This window comes from Nothobranchius furzeri, chromosome 6 (assembly GCF_043380555.1).
Source record: "Nothobranchius furzeri strain GRZ-AD chromosome 6, NfurGRZ-RIMD1, whole genome shotgun sequence".
Taxonomy (NCBI): Eukaryota; Metazoa; Chordata; class Actinopteri; order Cyprinodontiformes; family Nothobranchiidae; genus Nothobranchius; species Nothobranchius furzeri.
This window is the reverse complement of record NC_091746.1, coordinates 36,633,931-36,655,983: the sequence shown is the minus strand read 5'-3', so window position 1 is coordinate 36,655,983 and position 22,053 is coordinate 36,633,931. Positions and strand designations below refer to the sequence as shown.

The 22,053-nt window shown below is 44.6% G+C and overlaps 1 protein-coding gene across 6 annotated transcripts; it reads right to left on the bottom strand.

Moving 5' to 3' along the window:
• LOC107394956 (m7GpppN-mRNA hydrolase) lies at positions 1-21,563 on the bottom strand. 6 transcript variants are annotated; one of them, XM_054744050.2, is made up of 11 exons: positions 21,312-21,563; positions 17,598-17,749; positions 17,282-17,409; positions 16,921-17,019; positions 15,830-15,982; positions 15,643-15,755; positions 14,561-14,662; positions 11,186-11,294; positions 3,475-3,564; positions 2,286-2,340; positions 1-356 (listed from the first exon to the last, which is right to left on the bottom strand). In XM_054744050.2, exons 1-11 carry the CDS (start codon positions 21,377-21,379, stop codon positions 226-228), a joined length of 1,200 nt encoding a protein of 399 aa, XP_054600025.2. In that variant the 5' UTR covers positions 21,380-21,563; the 3' UTR covers positions 1-225. The 6 variants fall into 6 exon arrangements, with proteins under 6 accessions (XP_054600025.2, XP_054600026.2, XP_070408282.1 ...); XM_054744051.2 differs by having other exon boundaries at positions 2,286-2,337; XM_070552181.1 differs by lacking the exon at positions 21,312-21,563 and having other exon boundaries at positions 2,286-2,337; positions 17,598-17,970.
• Positions 21,564-22,053: the final 490 nt, after the last annotated feature.

The following is a 22,053-nucleotide window of genomic DNA, read 5'->3' as shown; positions in this document are numbered from 1 at the left end:
CTTGACTGTAGAATGTCATGCCTTTACAATAATACGAGTGAGGAGTCCCCTCCTTCAGGGGGAGTGTTCTCCTGCAGACTTTAGGGTCGGTAAAGTCGTGTCCAGACTGAACGCAGCTCAGGTGCATTAGAGGTCGTTTCAGATGTCTGAACCAATGGGACATCTTAAGGAAACCCGTCTCTTTGTGCTCAAGACAACAACATCTTGAAAAGACTCACAAGTGCATCAATAATCAAAACATTTCATGATGGCATCTCTGTCAAATCTGAAAGTCAAGAAAGCCTTGGAGGACAACAAGTGTCCAAAGTCTTTGTCTTCAGCTGTTAAATGGCAGCTAGAATCACTAGAAGCCACATCTGTGGAAAAGAACAAGAGTTTAGATGCTCATTTAAAAAATCAGCAATGACAGAGAAAAGAGTGGCTCTCAGCTGTGAGCTAAAGATGCTTCAAACAGACTGGAGCACTTTGATTCAAGTCACTGAGCAGACTTTAAAAATCACTGATTAGGCAAAAGTTAATTTTTATGAAAATTAACTTAAAAGATGAAGAATAAATCATGACAAACCTCTGACCCTTATACATGTTTTACATATTTAAATATAGAAACATGGTTCACATTTTAACCCTGTAAGCACCGCGGTGGCACAGGAGTCTAGTGCCCATCTCATAATCGCAGGGTTGCAGGATCACGCCCTGTTGTTGTGTCCTTGAGCAAGACTCTTAACCCTCCTTGCCTACTGGTGGTGGTTGGGGGACTGGTGGTACCTGTGTTCAGCAGCCGTGTTTCTGTCAGTGCTGTGTGTATAACTATTATATTCATTATTACCCCAGCTAATGTTAAGTTTCATTTATTCTTTATATATGGATCTTTCATGTATTAATCATATATTAATCAAGCTTTATTATTATTAAGCACTCATTAACTAAGGTTTAATATAGGCTCACTGCTACGATCTGCTTAAAGGGTATGGGACTGAACAGATTCTCTCAGAAGAAGTGACTGATGTGTGAAAGTTAGGGTGTTTGTGACCCAGGCTGTTCCAGGCACCATTAAATGGCACTTGCACACTAGCATCGGCTCCACTCCACCTGGACTGGGTTGGGAGCGTTCTCATTTAGGTAGTCTTGGATTTTCCCATGTGTAGCCAGACATCTTTTCAGCCCACTTCCCAAAGTAGTCTGCCTGGAGCCGAACAGGGCCGACGCACCCACTGCCAGCTGATTGGCCAATTCAAAATCAAGCGTACTATTAGGGGGAACCTCCGAATGGCAGATGGAATCAGTCAGCAAGGGCTTCCCACATGCACAATTTATTATCTATCTGGATGCTGTGGAGTTAAAGGGACCATATGGAAGTTTAACAACCAATGCATGTATAGAAATTTAAAATGTCTTCCTCATACATTCTCCTGCAATGCCCTGGTCCTGTAGAACGACTTCTGGCGTTTCTACTGTGACTGCCTCTGTATTCCTGTAAAATCACAGAAAAAGAGCATGTTCGGGTCGAACTGCTTCCCCAGTGTCTTCCAGAGGCAGCGTAATCCGTGATGACGTCAGGAATAGCACGTAGCATTTGCTATCTGTAGCTTAGTAGCAGAGCGAGAGGCACTGTTGCCGACTCAGCGTCTTTGTCGTTGTTCCTAGCGCCTAGTGACATTTCTGAGGACCCTTTGCTACTTTCTGTAGAACTTTCTTGTAAAATTCCCTGTAGAGTAGCAACAAAGAAACCGTTTGCGCTCTGAAATGTTCTTCTGGGAGCAAGGAAAAGAGAATGATAATCTGCGCATGTGCACCAGTACGTAAACCGTTCTCAGCCGGGCCGACGAGAAAGGTACAGCTGCAGAGCTGGAGACCACCGATTTACGCCTGCTGCTGCTGATTCACGCCTCTAGTAAAGACGGCGCAGGAGTCAACCTGCAGGTCAGCGGAAGTTTGAACTACTGTCCCGTTAACACACACAACTCTGGCTCATATGAATTTCTTTCAGTGACACGGAGATGATATCATGAGACAGCCGCTCCCAGTTGCTCGGTGCACCGGTGTGCGCCCTTTTTATCACAATCTAGATGTAGAGAAAACACAACAGAGAAGTGGAGATGGGGAAAAGGCCGGTTGTTCAAGAAAATGCTGGTAATGCACAAACGTGACAGAGAGTCTGTGAGAATGAGGAGAGCAGGAGGTCTGAGCTACGTCCTAAAACAGAACGGTCTGCGGACAGGTTACAGCATGTAAACGCTCCAATTAAAGCTACTAATCAGATCAGTGTGCTAGCATTAATAATTTACCTCTGTCAAACATGTCCTGGAGTCTTCTAGGCTGAGGCCTTTTGTCTTCTTTCTGCTGAAACGAGAGCAGACATGGATGATACAAGTTGAGCCCTTAACGTTATAGGATGTTAAGTCTTAAAGAGGAGCTTTACTCTGATTTTTAATACATTTGTGGATACAAGCAGCCAAAATGAGTTTTCTCTGCAGGGTGTCTGGGCTCCCTTAAAGATATGGTGAGAAGCTCGGTCATCTGGGAGGGGCTCGGAGTAGACAAGCTGCTCCTCCACACTGAGAGGAGCCAGTTGAGGTGGCTCGGGCATCTAGTTAGGTTGTCTCCTGGACGCCTTCCTGGTGAGGTTTTCCAGGCACGTCTAACTGAAAGATGACCTAAAGGAATACTCAGGACATGCTGGACGGACTATGTCTCTCGGCTGGCCAAGTAGCTGGGGAGAGGGAAGTCTGGGCCTCTCTGCTTAGGCTGCTGTCCCTGCGACCCAGCCCCATATCACCATATTAGCAGAAGAAAATGGATGAATGGTCTCTAATACGAATGCCTTGTAAGTTGGACTTGGGGGGGGGGGGGGGGACTCCAGTGCGCCTGTTTCAGCACGGAAAATTCATCCAGAAGAGAGGAGCTTCAGGCAACAGGATTTGTAGTCTTATTTTTTGAGGGGGGACATCTCCCTTCTGATTGGCCAACAGCAACACGACTCTACCACTGACTCAGTTTGCTCTGGGGACCTATTTTTTATTTTTTAATGAGGTGAAAGTAAGAAGATAAATGCGGAGGAGGAGGAGAGACTCTGAAGACGATTCTACTCGTGTCCAAAGGTTAAAGCTGGAAATGGACCTGTGAGCTCTAGTCTAGAGGTGACTTTGTTCTTCATCTGTTAAGACCTGCAGCTCACTCTGAGGAACAATATTTTACTTCTCTCCATCACTTTTGTCTCTGCTGGGTCCATCAACAATTCGTGCAGTGAGATCAGAAGCTACGTATATGCTATATGCTCCAACCTGCTGTTGTTTATAGGTGTGTGTTTGTGAGTTAGCAAATAATTTGTGAAATTGTTTTCTTGCTTGTGCAGGAAAACAGAATGAAACCAAGCACACACAACATGGGTGAGAGCCAGATATTATCATCTATCATTTAAAGAGACTGTTCACCTTTAATCCTGCCTGTGTGTCTTAACACCTAGGCTGGTTTTACCTGCTGGTTGCTGAATTCCCTTTCACACGCTCCTTTCTTAACACACGAAGAGTCCTGTCCCTTCTTCCCACTGCCCTTCAAAACACATTTCTGCCGAAGAAACACACGCGGTGTCAGAGGTGGAAGTGATATGTCGCTTTGACACATTTTCCAAATTCCCTGTTTATTTTTTTTATGATAGCATAATACAAGCAGAGGGAAGGTTGGGGTTGTTGCTGACTGAAGACAAGGAAGTGCTTGAATGTGTTATATTTAAACCAAAGTTCAGCTGTTTCATTTAGCATGAGACAAAATGTAGTTTAAAGGCGCAGTGTAATATTTTCAGTTAATATTGTTTGTATGCTGAAAACCATCTCATTTAGACACCGGCCTATTTAAATTATTTTCTGATCAGATGTCTGCTCTGCCTTTACATTCTCCCCTATTTATGTTTACGTCTATCAATTACAAGACTCAACACCGATCTCTCGGGAAAGAATGCCTTTACAATAAAACTTATAATAACAATTATTAAATGATAAACGACCCGCACTTGTATAGCACCTCTCAGAGTAAGGACTCCAAAGCGCTTTACACTATAGTGTATCATTCATCCATTCACACACTCATTCACACACTGATGGTGATGAGCTATGATGTAGCCACAGCTGCCCTGGGGCGCACTGACAGAGGCGAGGCTGCCGTGCACAGGCGCCACCGGACCCTCCGACCAACACCAGCAGGCAAGGTGGGTTAAGTGTCTTGCCCAAGGACACAACAGCAGAATTCTCTGTCCAGAGCCAGGATCGAACCTGCAACCTTCCGATTACTGGACAACCCGCTCAACCTGTTGAGCTACTGCTGCCCCTGTTTATGATCCTCTATGGAACCCCTTGGACAAATTATTCCTCTTGACCCACCCCCTGCGGAGCTGGGGTGCAGTGGGGGGTGGGGGGGTGCCAGCTTTCAGGGTCGGGATGAAACAGCTCCCATTCTGATTATGGGAAAACCGTTTGCCCGCTGAGTTTCAGCCTGTTGGCAGTGAGCAACAGTGGGTCTAAGTTTCTGTAAGGACTTTGGAACAGGGTCTGAGGTGTTTTTTTAGGTAACAAAAAGAAAAAGTAGTTTCTTTTGTAATGAACAATTATTTCATTAATCTGTGACTTATTATATATTAACTTGTTTGCAATAAATTCTAATTTTATTCTGGGGCTGGGCAATAAATCGAAAATGTATAGTTATCAAAATTTCTGACTCTTATCAAAAAAAAAAATTCTCATGTCAAAAAATTTGATACTAAAAAATGAAAACGTGTAGGTTGGCAACGTTCGTGTCTCTTTAAGAAGCTGTACCACCCTGAGTCACATGTGACAGCACCATCTACTGGACAACTTTTGTTTCTGTGCATACCTGTAGTTATCGTCCATTTATCGTTATCGAGGTGATATCCTCAATATATCGTGATATTGATTTTAGGCCATATGGCCCAGTCCTATTTTATTCCTAATTTGGTATCCAAGTCCTCACATTTACATTTCCTTACATTTTACCACTGACCTGGTTCCCTCTAGGTTTAGACTGATGTAGGTCAGCTAAGATTTACTTTAATTTTTATAAATCAGAAATGGTCGAAATACCTTGTTAGTAGTGCCAATTCAAAGTCAGGCACATCTGCGGGCAGCCTGGTGCTGCTGCTGAATTTGATTTTAATGCATATTAACGTTCCTGAAAAGCATGTGCTTAGTAAACCAACTAACACATTATTTTCCATTTCTTTTTATTTACCGGCTGTTTTGTGTAATTCATTTGGGTAATTTTATTGATTGGTTTGGGGGGGGGGGTCTGGGCCTCTCAACTTAGGCTGCTGCCCCAGCAACCCGACTCTAGATAAGTGGAAGAAAATGGATGGATGGTTTGATGAACTTTGGTTAAGTTTTTGATTTTAATTTAGAATAGGGCTGCACAATATATCGCAAATATATCGCTATCGCTATATCAGCACACGCGATATGCATATCGCAAAGAACAGATAAATATCGCAATTAATGGTCAGCTCATATGTTTGCTACACATAATGCATTCCGTCAGCCAAACGGAAGCATGGTGTTTTTTTTAACAAATCAAATAGAGCTCTTCACGCATTTGGCCAATTAGGTGGGTTCTCATAGGTTAGATTCTCGCCTCTGACACTTAATTTTGCAATGTGCAATGTGTTAGCAAACACCTGAGTTAGCTTTGTTCTGCTCTTTCTGCTGATTCTTTTTCCAGGATCCACTGATTGCCTTTTCTTGTTCATTTTCTTTTCCCCTTTCCTCAAATCTTTTGCTTTTCTCATTTTTATGATTTTTTTGGTCATTCTTTTGTTTCTTTGATTTTGATTATTTTTGTTCCCGAGTTAAGTTTTTATTTATCGTCATCGGAATATTAATCACAGTTATCGTATATCGCAGGTTTTTCTAATATCGTGCAGCCTTAATTTAGAAGTTGGTTAAAGTTTCATAAATATTGTGTATCCATTGCTCCTCCTTGAACCGTCACCTTATCGTGGTGGAGGAGTTTGAGTGCCCTAATGATCCTAGGAGCTATGTTGTCTGGGGCACTTAGTGCCCCTGGTAGGGTCTCCCATGACAAATTGGTCTTAGGTGAAGGGTGAGACAAAGAACGGTTCGAAGGATCTTTCATGGCGGTTAAAACGAAGAGTCGGAGTACCCGGCCCGGAGGGTTACCGGGGTCCCACCCTGGAGCCAGGCCTGGGGTTGGGGCCCGTGAGCGAGCGCCTGGTGGCAGGGCTTTCGCCCATGGGGCCCGGCCGGGCCCAGCCCGAACCGGATACATGGGCTCGTCCAACTGTGGACCCACCACCCGCAGGAGGAACATGAAGGGTCCGGTGCAATGCGAATCGGGTGGCAGACCAAGGCGGGAGCCTTGGCGGTCCAATCCCCGGACAAGAAAACTAGTTTTTGGGACATGGAACGTCACCTCGCTGGCGGGGAAGGAGCCGGAGCTTGTGGCAGAGGTTGAGCGGTACCGGCTAGATATAGTCGGACTCACCTCGACACATTGCATTGGCTCTGGAACCCGAGACCTGGAGAGGGGTTGGACACTCTACTTTGCTGGAGTTGCTCCGGGTGAGAGGCGGAGGGCTGGGGTTGGCTTTTTGTTAGCCCCGAGACTCTCTGCCTGTGTGTTGGGGTTTACCCCGGGGGACAAGAGGGTAGCTTCCTTGCGCCTTCGGGTCGGGGAACGGGTCCTGACTGTTGTTTGTGCTTATGGGCCAAATATCAGTTCAGAGTACCCACCCTTTTTGGAGTCCCTGGGACGAGTGCTAGATAGTGCTCCATCAGGGGACTCCATTGTCCTGCTGGGGGACTTCAATGCTCACGTGGGCAATGACAGCTTGACCTGGAGGGGTGTGATTGGGAGGAACGGCCCACCTAATCTGAACTCGAGCGGTGTTTTGTTATTGGACTTCTGTGCAAGCCGCAGTTTGGCCATAACGAACACCATGTTCGAACATAAGGATGCCCACCGGTACACTTGGTACCAGGGCAGCCTAGGCCACAGGTCGATGATAGATTTTGTAGTCGTATCATCTGACCTGCGGCCGTATGTTTTGGACACCCGAGTGAAGAGAGGGGCGGAGCTGTCAACTGATCACCACCTGGTGGTGAGTTGGATCAGATGGCAAGGGAACATGCCGCGTAGACCTGGCAGACCCAAACGCATAGTGAGGGTCTGCTGGGAACACCTGGCAGAAGAACCTGTCAAGATGGTCTTCAACTCCCACCTCCGGCAGAGCTTTGACCACGTCCCGAGAGCAGTGGGGGACATTGAGTCCGAGTGGGCCTTGTTCCACTCTGCGATTGTCGAGGCGGCTGTTGCTAGCTGTGGTCGTAAGGTGGCCGGTGCCAGTCGTGGTGGCAACCCCCGTACCCGCTGGTGGACACCAGAGGTTTGGGGAGCCGTCAGGCTGAAGAAGGAGGCCTACAGGGCGTGGCTGGTCTGTGGGTCTCCGGAGGCAGCAGACAGGTACCGGATAGCCAAGCGGGGTGCAGCAGTGGCAGTTGCCGAGGCAAAATCTCGGGCGTGGGAGGAGTTTGGTGAGGCCATGGAGAAAGACTATCGATTGGCTCCAAAGAGGTTCTGGCAAACTGTCCGGCACCTCAGGAGAGGAAGGCAGCAACTCGCTCACACTGTTTACAGTGGGGATGGGGAGCTGCTGACGTCAACTGAGGCTATAGTCGGACGGTGGAAGGAATACTTTGAGGAGCTCCTCAATCCCACCAATGCGCATTCCGAGGAGGAACCAGAGCTGGGAGGCCTGGGGATGGACTGTCCGATCTCGGGGGCAGAAGTTGCTGAGGTAGTCAAACAACTACACAGCGGCGGAGCCCCGGGGGCGGATGAGGTTCGTCCTGGGTATCTCAAGGCTATGGATGTTGTAGGGCTGTCATGGTTGACACGTCTCTACAACATTGCGTGGTCATCGGGGGCAGTTCCTAGGGAGTGGCAGACCGGGGTGGTGGTCCCCATCTTTAAGAAGGGTGACCTGAGGGTGTGTTCCAACTATAGGGGGATCACACTCCTCAGCCTCCCTGGAAAGGTCTACGCCAAGGTACTGGAGAGGAGGGTCCGATCGATAGTTGAATCTCAGATAGAGGAGGAGCAATGTGGTTTTCGTCCTGGCCGTGGAACTGTGGACCAGCTCTATACCCTTGCAAGGGTGATGGAGGGGGCATGGGAGTTTGCCCAACCAATCCACATGTGCTTTGTGGATTTGGAGAAGGCTTATGACCGTGTCCCCAGGGGCACCCTGTGGGGGACGCTCCAGGAGTATGGGGTGGGTGGCTTTCTGTTAAGGGCCATTCAGTCCCTTTACCAGAGGAGCGTGAGTTTGGTCCGCATAGCCGGTAGTAAGTCGGACCTGTTCCCAGTGAGGGTTGGACTCCGCCAGGGCTGCCCTTTGTCACCGGTTCTGTTCATCACTTTTATGGACAGAATTTCTAGACGCAGCCGTGGTGTGGAGTGTGTCGAGTTTGGTGGCAGGAGAATCTCGTCTCTGCTTTTTGGGGATGATGTGGTCCTCCTAGCTTCATCCAGCTCTGACCTTCAGCTCTTGCTGGGTAGGTTCGCGGCCGAATGTGAAGCGGCTGGGATGAGGATCAGCACCTCCAAATCTGAGACCATGGTTCTCGACCGGAAAAGGGTGGCTTGCCACCTCCGGGTCGGGGGAGAGGTCCTACCTCAAGTGGAGGAGTTTAAGTATCTCGGGGTCTTGTTCACGAGTGAGGGTAGGAGGGATCGGGAGATCGACAGGCGGATTGGTTCGGCGTCTGCAGTGATGCGGACGCTGAGCCGATCTGTCGTGGGGAAGAGGGAGCTGAGCCAGAAAGCCAGGCTCTCGATTTACCGGTCGATCTACGTCCCAATCCTCACCTATGGTCATGAGCTTTGGGTAATGACCGAAAGAACGAGATCGCGGATACAAGCAGCCGAAATGAGTTTCCTCCGTAGGGTGGCCGGGCTCAGCCTTAGAGATAGGGTGAGGAGCTCGGACATTCGGGAGGGACTCGGAGTAGAACCGCTGCTCCTCCGGATCGAAAGGAGCCAGTTGAGGTGGTTTGGGCATCTGGTCAGGATGCCTCCTGGACGCCTCCCCGGGGAGGTGTTTCGGGCATGTCCTGCCGGCAGAAGGCCCCCGGGTCGACCCAGGACACGTTGGAGAGGTTACATCTCCAATCTGGTCCGGGAACGCCTTGGGGTCCTGCCGGAGGAGCTGGTGGACAAGGCCGGGGAGAGGACGGCCTGGAGCTCCCTAATTGGGATGCTGCCCCCGCGACCCGGACCCGGATAAGCGGACAAAGACGAAGACATTTAAGCATGCAGATAAACGGAAAATGTCTAGAAATCCACGTCCATGAAAGAATCTGACCATGACCTTGACACATCAGTGTTGATCAGCAACAGAAAAACCACCATCTCTAGTACCTTCAGGGCTTTTACAAGAGTTTTTTATTTTATTTTTTAAAATTGAACAAGGTCATGGGGTATAGAGTGGGATGTGAGGGTTTAGGTAGCCTTAATCTTCCTAATTTCCTGTATAAATCATTGGTTGTTACGATAAAAATGTTCAGTTAATTATTTCATACAGGAGACACACAGTGATTTTTGAGAGGTTAAACAAAGTAATTAACAAAACGTGTCCATCCATCCATCCATCCGCCCGCTTATCCGGAGTCAGGTCATGGGGGCAGTAGCCTAGTCGAGAGGCCCAGACTTCCCTCTCCCCAGCCACTTGGGCCAGCTCCTCCGGGGGAATCCCAAGGCGTTCCCTGGCCAGGTGAGAGACATAGTCCCTCCACAGTGTCCTGGGTCTCCCTTTAGGCCTCCTCCCAGTTGGACATGCCCAAAAAACCTCACCAGGGAGGCATCCTGACCAGATGCCCGAGCCACCTCAACTGGCTCCTCTTGATCTTGCAATAACTGTTTAAACAAAATAAGGCAGGTAATATATATATATATATATATATATATATATATATATATATATATATGTGTGTGTGTGTGTGTGTGTGTGTGTGTGTGTGTGTGTGTGTGTGTGTAAACACACCTGATTTCAATCAGCAGGTAATTAATAGGCCTCTGCAGAGCCCGAAGAGCTGCTGCACAAGTGACCACTGAATTGAGTGTGTTGGAGCAGAGAAACCACTAAAATGTGCTGAATACTGGCCCTCCAGGCCTGGAATTAAATACCCCTGGTTTAGGAGAAGGATACAGAAAGCTGTTTCCACAGTTAGGAACATATTGAGGAAATGGAAGACCACAGAAACAGTTCAAGCTAAGACTCAAAGAGGCAGACCAAGAAAAATCTCAGATAAACAGAAGTGAAGAATGGTGAGAACAGTCAGAGTCACCCACAGACCATCAACAAAGACCTGCAACATCATCTTGCTGCAGATGGAGTTCATCGTTCAACTCTTTGGTGCACTTTACACAAGGTGATATTTGGAGGCTGTTATTTCTGCAAAAGGAGGATGTACTAAAAACTGAGTTCATCTCTTTTTTGTGGAGCCCAAATTTATGCACCCACCTAGTTTTGTTTAAACGACTATTGCACACTTTCTGTAAATCCTATAAACTTTGTTTCACTTCTCATACATAACTGTGAGTCTCCTATATGACATATTTAACTGAATAATTTTATCGTAACAACCAACGATTTATACAGGAAACTCATGAGGACTAACAAGGCTGCCTAAACGTTCACATCCCACTGTATAGCATAACCACTAAATTCCTGCTATTTCTAATTAAATTTTTTGGTAACTAATTATTTAAAATCTCTTAAAAATGTCTCAGGGTTTTAGGACTTTAAACTGAGAGACTTCCAGAGACCCAACTCTGAATAGTTTGAAATCGTTTAGTGAATCTTTCATTTTGTTCAAAATACCAGCAACACCAGAGCGAAGCCCTGTGACTCATAAGAGGAAACTGAGAACCTGAAGAATCTGTTGGCAGGTTTTTACCTACGGAGGCTGCCCAGGGAGATGCTGGCTTTACTTTCATGTTAACGCCGTTCAGACTGAAAAATGCAGATTGTATTGCGTGGATTCATCTGAACTTGATTATTAGCATAAGGAAGATTTTATTATTGGTGACTTTTATTGCAATTTTATTATGGGTTGAACATTGTCCTTCATAAGAGTAAAAGGCACAGTAAGGTGATTCTGACCTGGTTCAGATCATTCTGGCTCAGGTGTCCTGGAGTCTTCTGCTGCTTGTATTTGGTCCAGCTCTCTCCTGGAAGTGGGTCGGTACCTGTGATGTAGCGAAGCTTTGACCTGAGAACAGAACGTGCTGAGATTTAGACAGATCACTTCAGCGGCTGGTGTGATCAGAACTTCAGAGCAGAACATGAAAACACTCAAATAAGACTCATCTTAAAATTTTATCTTCTGAATGCTGAGCTTTTTCTCCACTCCAGGTTACTTTGAGCAGGAAATGTGAGTGTTTGCATCCTAAACGTAATCTGTTTGATCTGTACTGACTGAAAGTGTATAGGGTAGCTTATCTGTTAGGCTCTCTTCTTCAGTAGCGGTTTTTAAAATGAGGTTGAAGACCTACATTTATGATATGGCTTTTAACTCTGTGGGTTAGCTGTTGCTGATTTATTTGAATGATCTTACTCTGTAAAATTTTCTTTGTTGGTTTTAATTGTGTCTGTTGGTTGTTTCTGTTTTATTTTATTATTGTACAGCACCTTGGTGGCATGCTTCATGCCTGTAAGGTGCTTTTTTTAATAGATGAGTTGAGCGCGATGGATACTTTGAAATTTTTAGTTAGGCAAATGAATATTAAAGGTGCATGATGTAAGAATGAACTAAGAATGGCATTTTGTGGTCAAACCCGGTTACTGCAGCCCATGTTTCTAAACCTCCTGGGGCCTCATTGATAAAACTTTGCGTAGAATCCTTACTAAAACCCTACTTTAGCTCAGCAAAAGAATTGTTACGCTAACTAAATTTCTGACTTAAAAAATCTGCTTACACACAGTTCCACACACGCCCAGTCCCAATACTCGCACTGCGCCCCTGCGGTCTTCAGCGAAATGCACTTGGAGGAAGTGCACAGTAAAGCTTCAAGTGCGTGGTACATAATTGTGCAAATAATTGCCGAAACGGGAAAGTGAGCATTCTGTCATCGACCGCAATGCATGCCGGTTGCTGTTCATGCTACTTTAAAAAAAAAAAACTTTATTAACAAATTTCAAGCAAACAATTGCTTGAGAACATTTACATTTATTGCTGTTCACATTAATTCTTAATCTAAAACATTCAGAACATGAATAAATATCATTAATCATCACCACAGTTTCTGCTAAATAAATCACACATGTCCTAAAAATGTGCACAGGTGTTTCTGGATCACATCTCGCCTCATTTACACCCACTTTCTACCATAAATGGACAATGCAGACTACGTGATGAATATACGTGAATAAAACTCCTTATCTACCACATTTCACAGGTAAGCATGACAACCGAGATGGATCTCCAGGCTCTGGAGCGTGATGCAGGCACTGAAAAAAATGTTTTATTGGCTTCGAGCGGCACTGCGCTGCTGCAGCGGTGAGCTCTTTTGCAATCACAACATATAAGACAAAGAGAATAAATAAAGAAAAACATAAAAAAAGCAATGTCCAGATGGAGCCTATGATGGCAATCACTGATGCTATCAATAAAAGCAGCACTATGGTGTGCAGGATCGCTAAGATTTCCCAGCTCTAATGGGAACCATTTATGAAAACATTTAATTTAATCCAAAACGGCTTTAGGCACAAAATATTGTTCTTATCAAACTAATATCGGTCCCACAGTTGGCTAGACCCCGCTGGAACGAGCCAGTGTTCTGTCATAATTCCTGTTTAAGGAAACCATGACAGCTGCACCTCTGGGGTGCCCTAACCCTCTGCCCAGTTCACTGCTGTGCCGTCAGTTTGATTCACAGACACGCTTTCACGCGCCACACCATTAATGCACTGATAAGTAATTTGTAGACATATGAAAGTAATATCTTTAAAAAATTATATTTTAATTACAAATATAATTTTTTCTCAGTTCAGAGAAGGGCGTGATTGTTGGTTTTGTGTGTGTGAGGGTCTATAAGTCTGAAAATGAATTAATTAAACATTTTACCGTCTCTAAAATCTGCTTATGCCAGCTCCAGAATTTGCTTAAAGTTGTGTGCATTTTGTCATCAAATATTTCTTTACAAATCCCAAAGTTTGCGTGAAAAGTGACTTTGTGCATAAGCAAGCTTTATAAATGAGGCCCCATGTCACTTTCTCGCTCTCGCTCCGAGTTTCATGCTGTAGACACCTACGGATCAGCGCCAGAAGATTCTAGATGATGAGCGAAGATAAGTCACACACAGTAAGTTGATAAGTAGACAAATATGCGTCACTGTAATATCAAGGTGTTGGTAACTGAAAAAGTAGTTTTAGATATTTTTTGAGACAATTATTTGCTTCTAGGGGCGCACAGTGGCGCAGTGGTTAGAGCGGTTGCCTTGCAGCAAGAAGGTCCTGGGTATGCTTCCTGGCCTGGGATCTTTCTGCATGGAGTTAGCATGTTCTCCCTGTGCATGCGTGGGTTCTCTCCGGGTACTCCGGCTTCCTCCCACAGTTCAAAAACATGACTGTTGGGTTAACTGGTCTGTCTAAAGTTGTCCTTAGGTGTGAGTGTGTGTGTGTGTGTACCCCGCCTGATTGCCCATTGACCGCTGGAGATAGGCACCAGCCCCCCCGCGACCCTACGTGGACAAAGCGGGTTCAGAAGATGGATGGATGGAATTATTTGCTTCTAATTCACCATTGGCATTTTTAGCTCAACGTTAGCCTCCAGCCTTCTCTGCCTGATATTAGGGTAAAACAAATGGATGTCGTGGCTTCTTACAGGAAATAACTTCTGGGTCGCTCTGTTTCGTGGCTTTGGTACTTTCAACAACTCTGGTGCATTTTGCCAGCCGGTGTGGAATAAAAAAATGCTGGAGCAGCAGCACCAACTCAGAAACCATGTGGGCTTGCAGATTGTAAACAAAGACATGGTTCTGTTTCGGCTTTTGTAAAGAGTAAAACTGAAAACCCTCCAGCTGGCTGAGAAAGAAATCTGTCCCAATGTAACCTTCCTTCCAACATTATTGACACATTAGGCTGTTTTGTGATTATTTCACTGTAAAATTCTTACTTATTGTAACGTAAACATTATAAATAGTTCAAGTTCCATGCTCTACCTGTTCTGTTCAGGTAAGTGAAAACCCAGTTCATCAGAACCAGACTCTTATCACATCTGTCTCAATCACACTTACATATCATCTGACCGATAATGAATTTATTACGGTTTTATTACCTAGGTTAGGTGCTTCTGACACATTATGTGACACATGGCACATCTGTCCAGGTCCCTGATCACTGTTCTGGTTCTGATGTTTGTATTCAGCTGTTTACCTGTGTACCAGCACAGGTGCACTAAGTCTGACATGACTCAGAATAACTGTGGTCCAATCAGCCTTCCCTTCTCTAGTCTTTGAAATGAGTTATTTTGTTTACCGAATGTTATCTAAGGGTTTGGACGGAGTGGTCCTGCTGTTTGCCAAGTCCTCATCGCTGTCCGACTCGCCTTTCAGACGGCTGATCCATTCACGAAGCGGTCTGTACAGCAGAGGCAGAGAGAGTCAAGTAAGACATGGCACGCACACACACACACACACAGACACACACACACACACACTATGAAACCCAAACAAATTGAACATTTGCTGGTTCCTGAAGTCTTCATAAACTGTAATATGACAGAAAAAAATCTGATTTATAGTTTCCTGTGATCAGACTGAACTCTTAGCTCTGCTGTAATATGGAACCACGAGTTTTGGGAGAATCAGCTGGACTTGGGTAGGCTTGCTGCTGCGCCAAAAACAAAAACAAACTTCATCTATTCAGAATTTATATAATTATTTTATATATTTTTATAATGCTTTTTTCAACTATTCCACCAAATTAAATTACAACTGAAATAACAACAAAGATTAAAGAACAAAACAGAAGTGATTTTAAGGCCTTGCAGGAAACTATCAGACAAACTCTAATCTCCCTTCCCTGGGACAAATAAAGCTTTTCATTCATTCATTCATGATGTTTCCACAGTAGCTGCCTTGGACCACGGCACTTGTTCACTTGTACTTGCATTTTGTTCAAAAACAACACAATAGTCAAAGCAAGCGCATAAACTCCCCGTCTCATCTATCAGCACGATGAAGAGGGCAGCAGGAGGACACGGTCACAGATCACACAGAAGCTCTGCTTTGGATCCAAGAGGCAAGAACAACATTCTGGAAACGGGGTCGTCTCATAACAGATTATTACACGTAGACATTAGCTGAGATTGCTCTGGCTTTAATAACCTTGACAGATTATCCCAATCACACTCAGTGGACCCAACCCCGGTTTGAATATTAGAGGCAGCGAGCATGTAGCTGTGATAGACTCTCTGTCCTTTCATGTCCACTCTCAGTTTACATGATAGCAGCTGAAAGAAAACCTGCCTTTCCTTTAGAAGAGTGATTCTCCAGCATTTAGGACAAGACCCTCTTAAACTTTCTTGATGGATCTAAAACAAACTTCTACACACCTACCTCATGAATGGAATGGCCATGAAAAACCTGTTAGGGGCAAGGCCAAGTTTAGATTTGGGGGTCATGTCATTCCTGTGGCAGGGCAGCTTCTCAATAGGAAACCACTCGATGTTCTGGAAGAAAGAGTCATATGGTCACAAAGCAGCTGCCAGCTAGAAGTATCAAACCTGTCAAATTTCGTTCTTACCCGGATCTCTTTCCTTGTTTTGGGGTTAAACTTTGTGTCCTTGGACACCCCCGGTATGATATAGAGCCGTACCAACTGGTCGGTGATCTTCTGCTCAATGTACCGGTCTTTACAAATGCGGTTCTTGATATCAAAGCCAGTCTCTTCCAGCACCTAGAGAGCAATCAGCGTGTTTGACCCTGAGCACCAACTATGCATCCAAACAAGAGTGCGTCACAGACAACAGGACTATGACGAATAACATTTCTAAAGTGGACCAGGTTAATTTAGACATTAACTTGCAGCAGGTTTCTGAGCTATGAACGTCACGTTTCAGTTTAGAACTCAGAAAGTTCTTTAAAAAGAGAAGAGAAACATCCTCAAGGACCAAAAAGAAGTCTTTTAACTCAGTTTTATGTTTACATATGGCTCCTACTGCATCAAGCTGGTCATGTTTTCAAGAGCAGGCCCAAGACTCACCTTTTTAGCTTAGCTTTTAACTATTAACTATGTTAAATATTATTTTTCATAGCCTGTTTTAATTGCTTGCATAAATGTTCTTCATAACTTTTTATCAGTTTTACTATCCATCTATGTTTTTACATTAATTTCTATTTACATAATTTACTTATTATTATTTATTTTAGCACTTGTTAATTTATATTTTAATGTATTTTATTATTTCCAGTGTTTTCTCTGTGGGAGCCGTCTGCCTCGGGTGCGGCGGTTGGCAATGGCGGCCTGGGTGCACTTCCGGGTAGCCCCTGGGTGGAGGTGGAGATCTCAGCCCTAACTCATTCGGGCACCCTGTGTCGGCACAAAGGCTGCTGCTTTCAGGACAGATGGCTCCCCTGGTGGCGTCTCCTTATCCTATCTGGCACATCTGAGCTCAGCTGAGTGTTGTTATGTTCTTAACTGTGTATGTGCTTGTGTGTGTGCATGCATTCGTGTGCCCTTGTGAGAGTATGTTTGGGAGAGTGGTTTGGGGAAGGGGGACAAATTTAGTTTTTCTTTTGTTGAGTCATATTTTACGTATAAAAAGTGCTTTAAAAATAAAGTTTTGATTGACTGATTGATGATTTATTGATTAATTCATTTAAAAGCTGGCTCACCTCACGAACTGCACAGTCATGGGGAGCTTCATCCTCATTCACTTTACCCTTTGGAAAGCCCCAGCCAGATTTTGCAAGGTAGCCCTGAACAAGTAGTACCTGAAAAAGAAAAGGTGCACCATTTAAAACACACACAAGAGCGGGCATGCACATGTGCACACACATACACACGTGTAAAAGTTGGACACATCTAAGATTAAGATCAGCTGTTTCTCTTTAACACTTTTTGCTCTACTTCCTACCAAGATTATGGTGACTTATGAGGGAAGTATGGCTTCCCCGTGCTCTGAGATCTCTCCTATACCAGCTATAAAAGCTAGATCTGATACTCCTTCAACAAGTGAGCTCAGCACAAACTCACGCTCTCTAGTGATTCGTCCAGGATAATGGCTCCATAAGTCGGTACACCCATCTTGTACTCCTTCCACTGTTCTAGAACCTTCTGCACGTCTTCTCCATGGGGCAGAAGGAAAGGGCAATGATGGAAAAGTTTGCATGTGTCAAAGAAAATCTAGTGTCTGCAAGCATGAAGATAAGCGCCACCCATGGAACAGTCTATGAAACAAGACACATGCTTTTTCACATGCAGTAAATTAAATATTAATTAGCAGCACAGATTAATCAGTAGAAGTAATTTTTATAATGATGAGACAAAAACGGATCATATTTCTGGATATCAGCTTTGGCAAAGTCTCTGATCCCACAATGAGGTGCTCCTGGAGTGTTCTGCATGCAGAAGTCCAGGTAGAACCAGTGAGCCAGCTCGATCTGGAAGCAAACTCTGATGGCGTTGTCCCGCTCCTCACTGGGGATGTGAAGGATGAACCGACTGGAGAAACACACAAACTGAAAATCAGACACGACGAACAGAGGTACTGCTCTGTTCTGTGATGCTTGTGCTGTGTTCTGCTCTTGCTCCATCAAATTGTTCTGTTGTGAATGAGCCCAGACTGTCGGGTCGAGGTGGGGGGCTATTGACTATGTACTCATCCTCCCTCCCCCTCAAGCGCCTCCCGGGCTCATCGCCCCCCACCAGCTTCGAGGTCTCTGTTTTTGAACTCAGTCTCTCCCCTCTTATTCTTTTTATTCTATGTTACCGACCACCAAAATATAACTGCTTTTATTAGGGACTTCTCAGATCTTTTAGCTGAATATCTCCCCTGGTATGACCAAGGTATTATCCTTGGTGATTTTAATATTCACGTTTGTTGTCTGTCAAATCCTCTGGTGAGAGATTTCTCAGATGTTCTGGTTTCATTTGGCCTCCAGCAACTGGTCAATGTTCCTAGTCGTAATCACTCCCACACACTGGATTTAGTTTTACCATTTGGACTGAAGGTGCAGGACTTGGTTGTTCAGCCTGTCTGTTTCTCAGACCATTTCTCAGTTGTTTTTAACATCTCTGCCATATTACCTGTAGTGAGAAGGCAGGCTCCTCACTACTCTTGGCACATCTCTCCCTCCATGACTGCCTCACTACAGTCCATCCTGGAGGTTGAATTATCTCATCCTTCCTCATCTGGGATCACCACGGATGTAGATGGGCTTTTAAATTCTTTTAATTTGACTTGTTCTGTTGCCCTGGACTCAGTCGCTCCCCTTGAACATAGACGTAAGAAAACCACCTCTGATCCTTGGCTGAACAATGATACACGTAGCCTCAGGTGGCGTTGTAGGGCGCTGGAAAGAAGGTGGAAAAAGGACAAGCTACTGACCTCACAGCAGCTTCTGATGGATGCCCTTGACCTGTATCAGAAAAGTGTTAGATCTGCCAGGAACAAATACTTCGCATGCATAATCTCACAACACCAGAGTGATCAGCATAAACTTTATAGCACTGTCAACTCCATCTTGTCGATAACTGAACCTGGTAGTGTTGATCCCTCTGGGTCATTGTGTGCTGAGCTCCAGACCTTCTTTCTTCACAAAGTCTGGGACATTAGGGATAGTCTTGTGCAACCTCCCTCATTCTCTAACTTTGCTCCCATCTCTCTTAGTGAATTGGCAGATCTGATTGGAAATATGAAACCAGCAGGATCTCCTGAGGACCCTCTCCCCCCGAGGATGGTGGATGATATCATCCCTATTTTGGGCCCCACCATCTTAGACATTTTTAATTCTAGCTTGGCCACTGGAGTGTCTCCTACTTCTTTTAAAAAGGCGATTGTGCAACCAGTTTTAAAAAAAAACCTGGTTTAGACCTCTCAAACCTTGCAAACTTCCGGCCAATCTCCAAATTACCATTTTTGTCTAAGGTCCTTGAAAAGATTGTCTATTCAGATTACAGCACACATGAATAGCTTTTCTCTGGTTGATGTGTTCCAGTCTGGGTTTAGGCCACTTCACAGTACTGAATCAGCCCTTCTTCGTGTGACCAATGACATCCTGGTGGCTTCTGACTCTAGGTCTCCTGTTTTGCTCCTTCTATTAGATCTTTCTGCAGCATTTGATACCATTGACCATGATATTTTGCTGGATAGACTTGAGTCATGGGTAGGGCTTAGGGGTACCTCACTTCAGTGGTTCTGCTCATATCTGTCAAACAGAGTTTTCAAGGTTCAGTTGGGTAATTGTTCCTCTACATGCCTTCCACTTCCATGGGGAGTTCCGCAGGGATCTGTGCTTGGGACTCTCCTGTTTTAAATTTACATCCTCCCCCTGGGTTTCATCCTGAGGAAATATGGCCTGAGCTATCATATCTATGCAGATGATTGCCAGATCTACCTGGCTTTGAACAAACCAGGCTCCCTCTCTGTTCTGGACGAATGTTTGCCTGAAGTGAGGGTTTGGCTTGCCAACAATTTCCTGAAGCTGAATGATTCTAAGTCTGAGGCACTCCTCATGACCCCTAACTAAACCATACACTTATCTTCTGATTTGGACACTCTCCCATATGACCTCAATCAGTGTGTTACCAACCTGGGGGTGAAACTGGATACCCACTTTTCCATGGACCCTCAGATTAACGCAGTGGTCAGATCGTGTTTTTACCAGCTGTGCAGACTAATTTGCTTAAAACCGATCCTGAAACGAGCACACCTGGAATCCGTAATTCATGCTTTTATCATCTCCCGACTGGATTATGCAAATTCCATTTTCATTGGTTTACCTGCCTCCGCTCTTAACAGGCTTCAGGTCGTACAGAACGCGGCAGCCAGGTTTTTAACAAACACCCCTAGAAGAGACCATATCACACCTGTACTGGCGCAGCTCCACTGGCTACCCGTAAACTTCAGAGTCAAAGTTTAAAATCCTGATTTTTGTCTTTACGGCCCTGAATGGTCTGGCTCCGGATTACCTGTCTGATCTTGTGACTCGTTATGTGCCAAACCGGACATTGAGATCTACTGATTGCCTGCTGCTTCGCGTTCCAACAAGGAAATACAAAACGCGGGGGCAGTGTGCTTTTGTCTATGCTGCTCCGACACTCTGGAATGCTCTTCCTCTTTCAGTGAGGCCATCCCTCCTCCGTTTCAAGTCACTACTTAAGGCTCACTTTTACGACCAGGCATTTTTAAATCCCTGACTTTTATTATTTTACTATGTGTTTTCTATTGACCGTGATTATCTGCTTTGTTGTGTATTTTATTGTTGACCGTGTATTGTTTTTATGTTGTGTTCTTACTTTTTATTCTGTACAGCACTTTGGTCGGCTGCCATGCCGTTTTTAAATGTGCTTTATAAATAAAGTTGTTATGGTATGTTCTTCGTCACATTATTGTTAATTCTGTGTTTTATACTAAGCCATAATTTACTTTATGGTTCACTTACAAAAACACCAGAACCAATAACAACAAACATCCATCTTGCTCTGAACCTGTCCTCTTTATTATAGGACAGCGCACCACCATGTATGACCAAGTCTGCTAGATGCCCTGAGCTCTAGCATTTCAATCACCTCTTTTAGTTTTCTTTTACTAAATAAAAGATGTATGTCCTTATTTGAAAGCAGTTTAGTTTCCTCCACTAATTATGAAAAGCATCCATCCAGTATTCAGTCTTTGAGGCACACTGCAGCCAAGAGAACTGATGGATGTTACAGATTTCTGTTTGGTTCCTGATCAGCTGGGTTAAGTTAGTGTAGTTGGGATCTTCGTGTAAATTCTTTACAGAGGAGTATTGCAGAGATAAGAGATCATCTAACCCGAGAGTTGGAGCAGATCGATGTTATGACAGATTAACACCTGGACTATGGGCATCAGTCGTGTCAGCCTGGTCAAATCTATAATCCGAAGATGCTCCCAAAATGACTTTCAGTCAGCTCTAGAGACAGGTTGGTAACTTCAAACGACACAACAAACAATAGTGGCTAGTTAATCTCTGACAATCACAACTCTGTCGTCACAAAATACAATAATCCATGTGAGTGATAAGGGCAATATTCCCCTGACCTGCACAGATCATCCAGGACGCTGGAGGGGATTTCCACTCGTTTAGTTTCCGTGTTGGCTGAAAACATTTTAACTTTGTCTCACAGTTTAATTATTATTGTTCTTCGGTCACATCCTTCCTCCGTAAATCCTCAAACTTCCCAGGAGTAACACGAGCCTGGGAAAAGCTGGGCTTCGTCTTTGTTTATCAACTAGAACCCAGGAACTGAACTGAACGGTCGTCCCAAAGCGCAGCTGCGCATGCGCCTCAACATCTTTATTCTTCTATGACTGTTTATGTATATCTAAAGGTATTACTGCCCCCTGTCGGCGAGAAATAAAACGTTTTGCTCGGTTCAACATCTTTGAAAAAAATATATATTGTGCACACAAGATTGAACAAAAATGTTTTTCAGGTAAAATTAAACCGTGAACAACTTGTAAATGTAACTTTAGTAACAGAAAAGGTTATAAAAAAGCATTCTAGAGTTGATAAAAACAAGAGAATATTTAAATCACACCTTGTTCTGTAAAAGGAGCAATGCATAAATTGATTTGGTTGTAAATTATTATAAATAAAAACTACTCAAACAACTCTAAATCATCCATGCATAAAGATGCAGATTAGGCTTAGGGTTGAGAAAAAAACATGGAATTATACATTTTAATTATTGATCCATAAAAGAAAGTCAAAATATTTTCTTTAAAGTCACTGGAGGTAGGTCGATCCTCTTGGTCTGGAAATGCAACGCACTCCCACAGA

Coding starts and splice junctions, on each gene's coding strand:
- LOC107394956 (XM_070552180.1), bottom strand. CDS start 17,841: ATGGAGCAAGAGCAGAACACAGCACAAGCATCACAGAACAGAGCAGTA. Junction 3,565..11,185: donor GCCAGAATGATCTGAACCAG/GTCAGAATCACC, acceptor TTTCTTCGGCAG/AAATGTGTTTTGAAGGGCAG. Junction 2,341..3,474: donor GGGAATTCAGCAACCAGCAG/GTAAAACCAGCC, acceptor CTCTCGTTTCAG/CAGAAAGAAGACAAAAGGCC.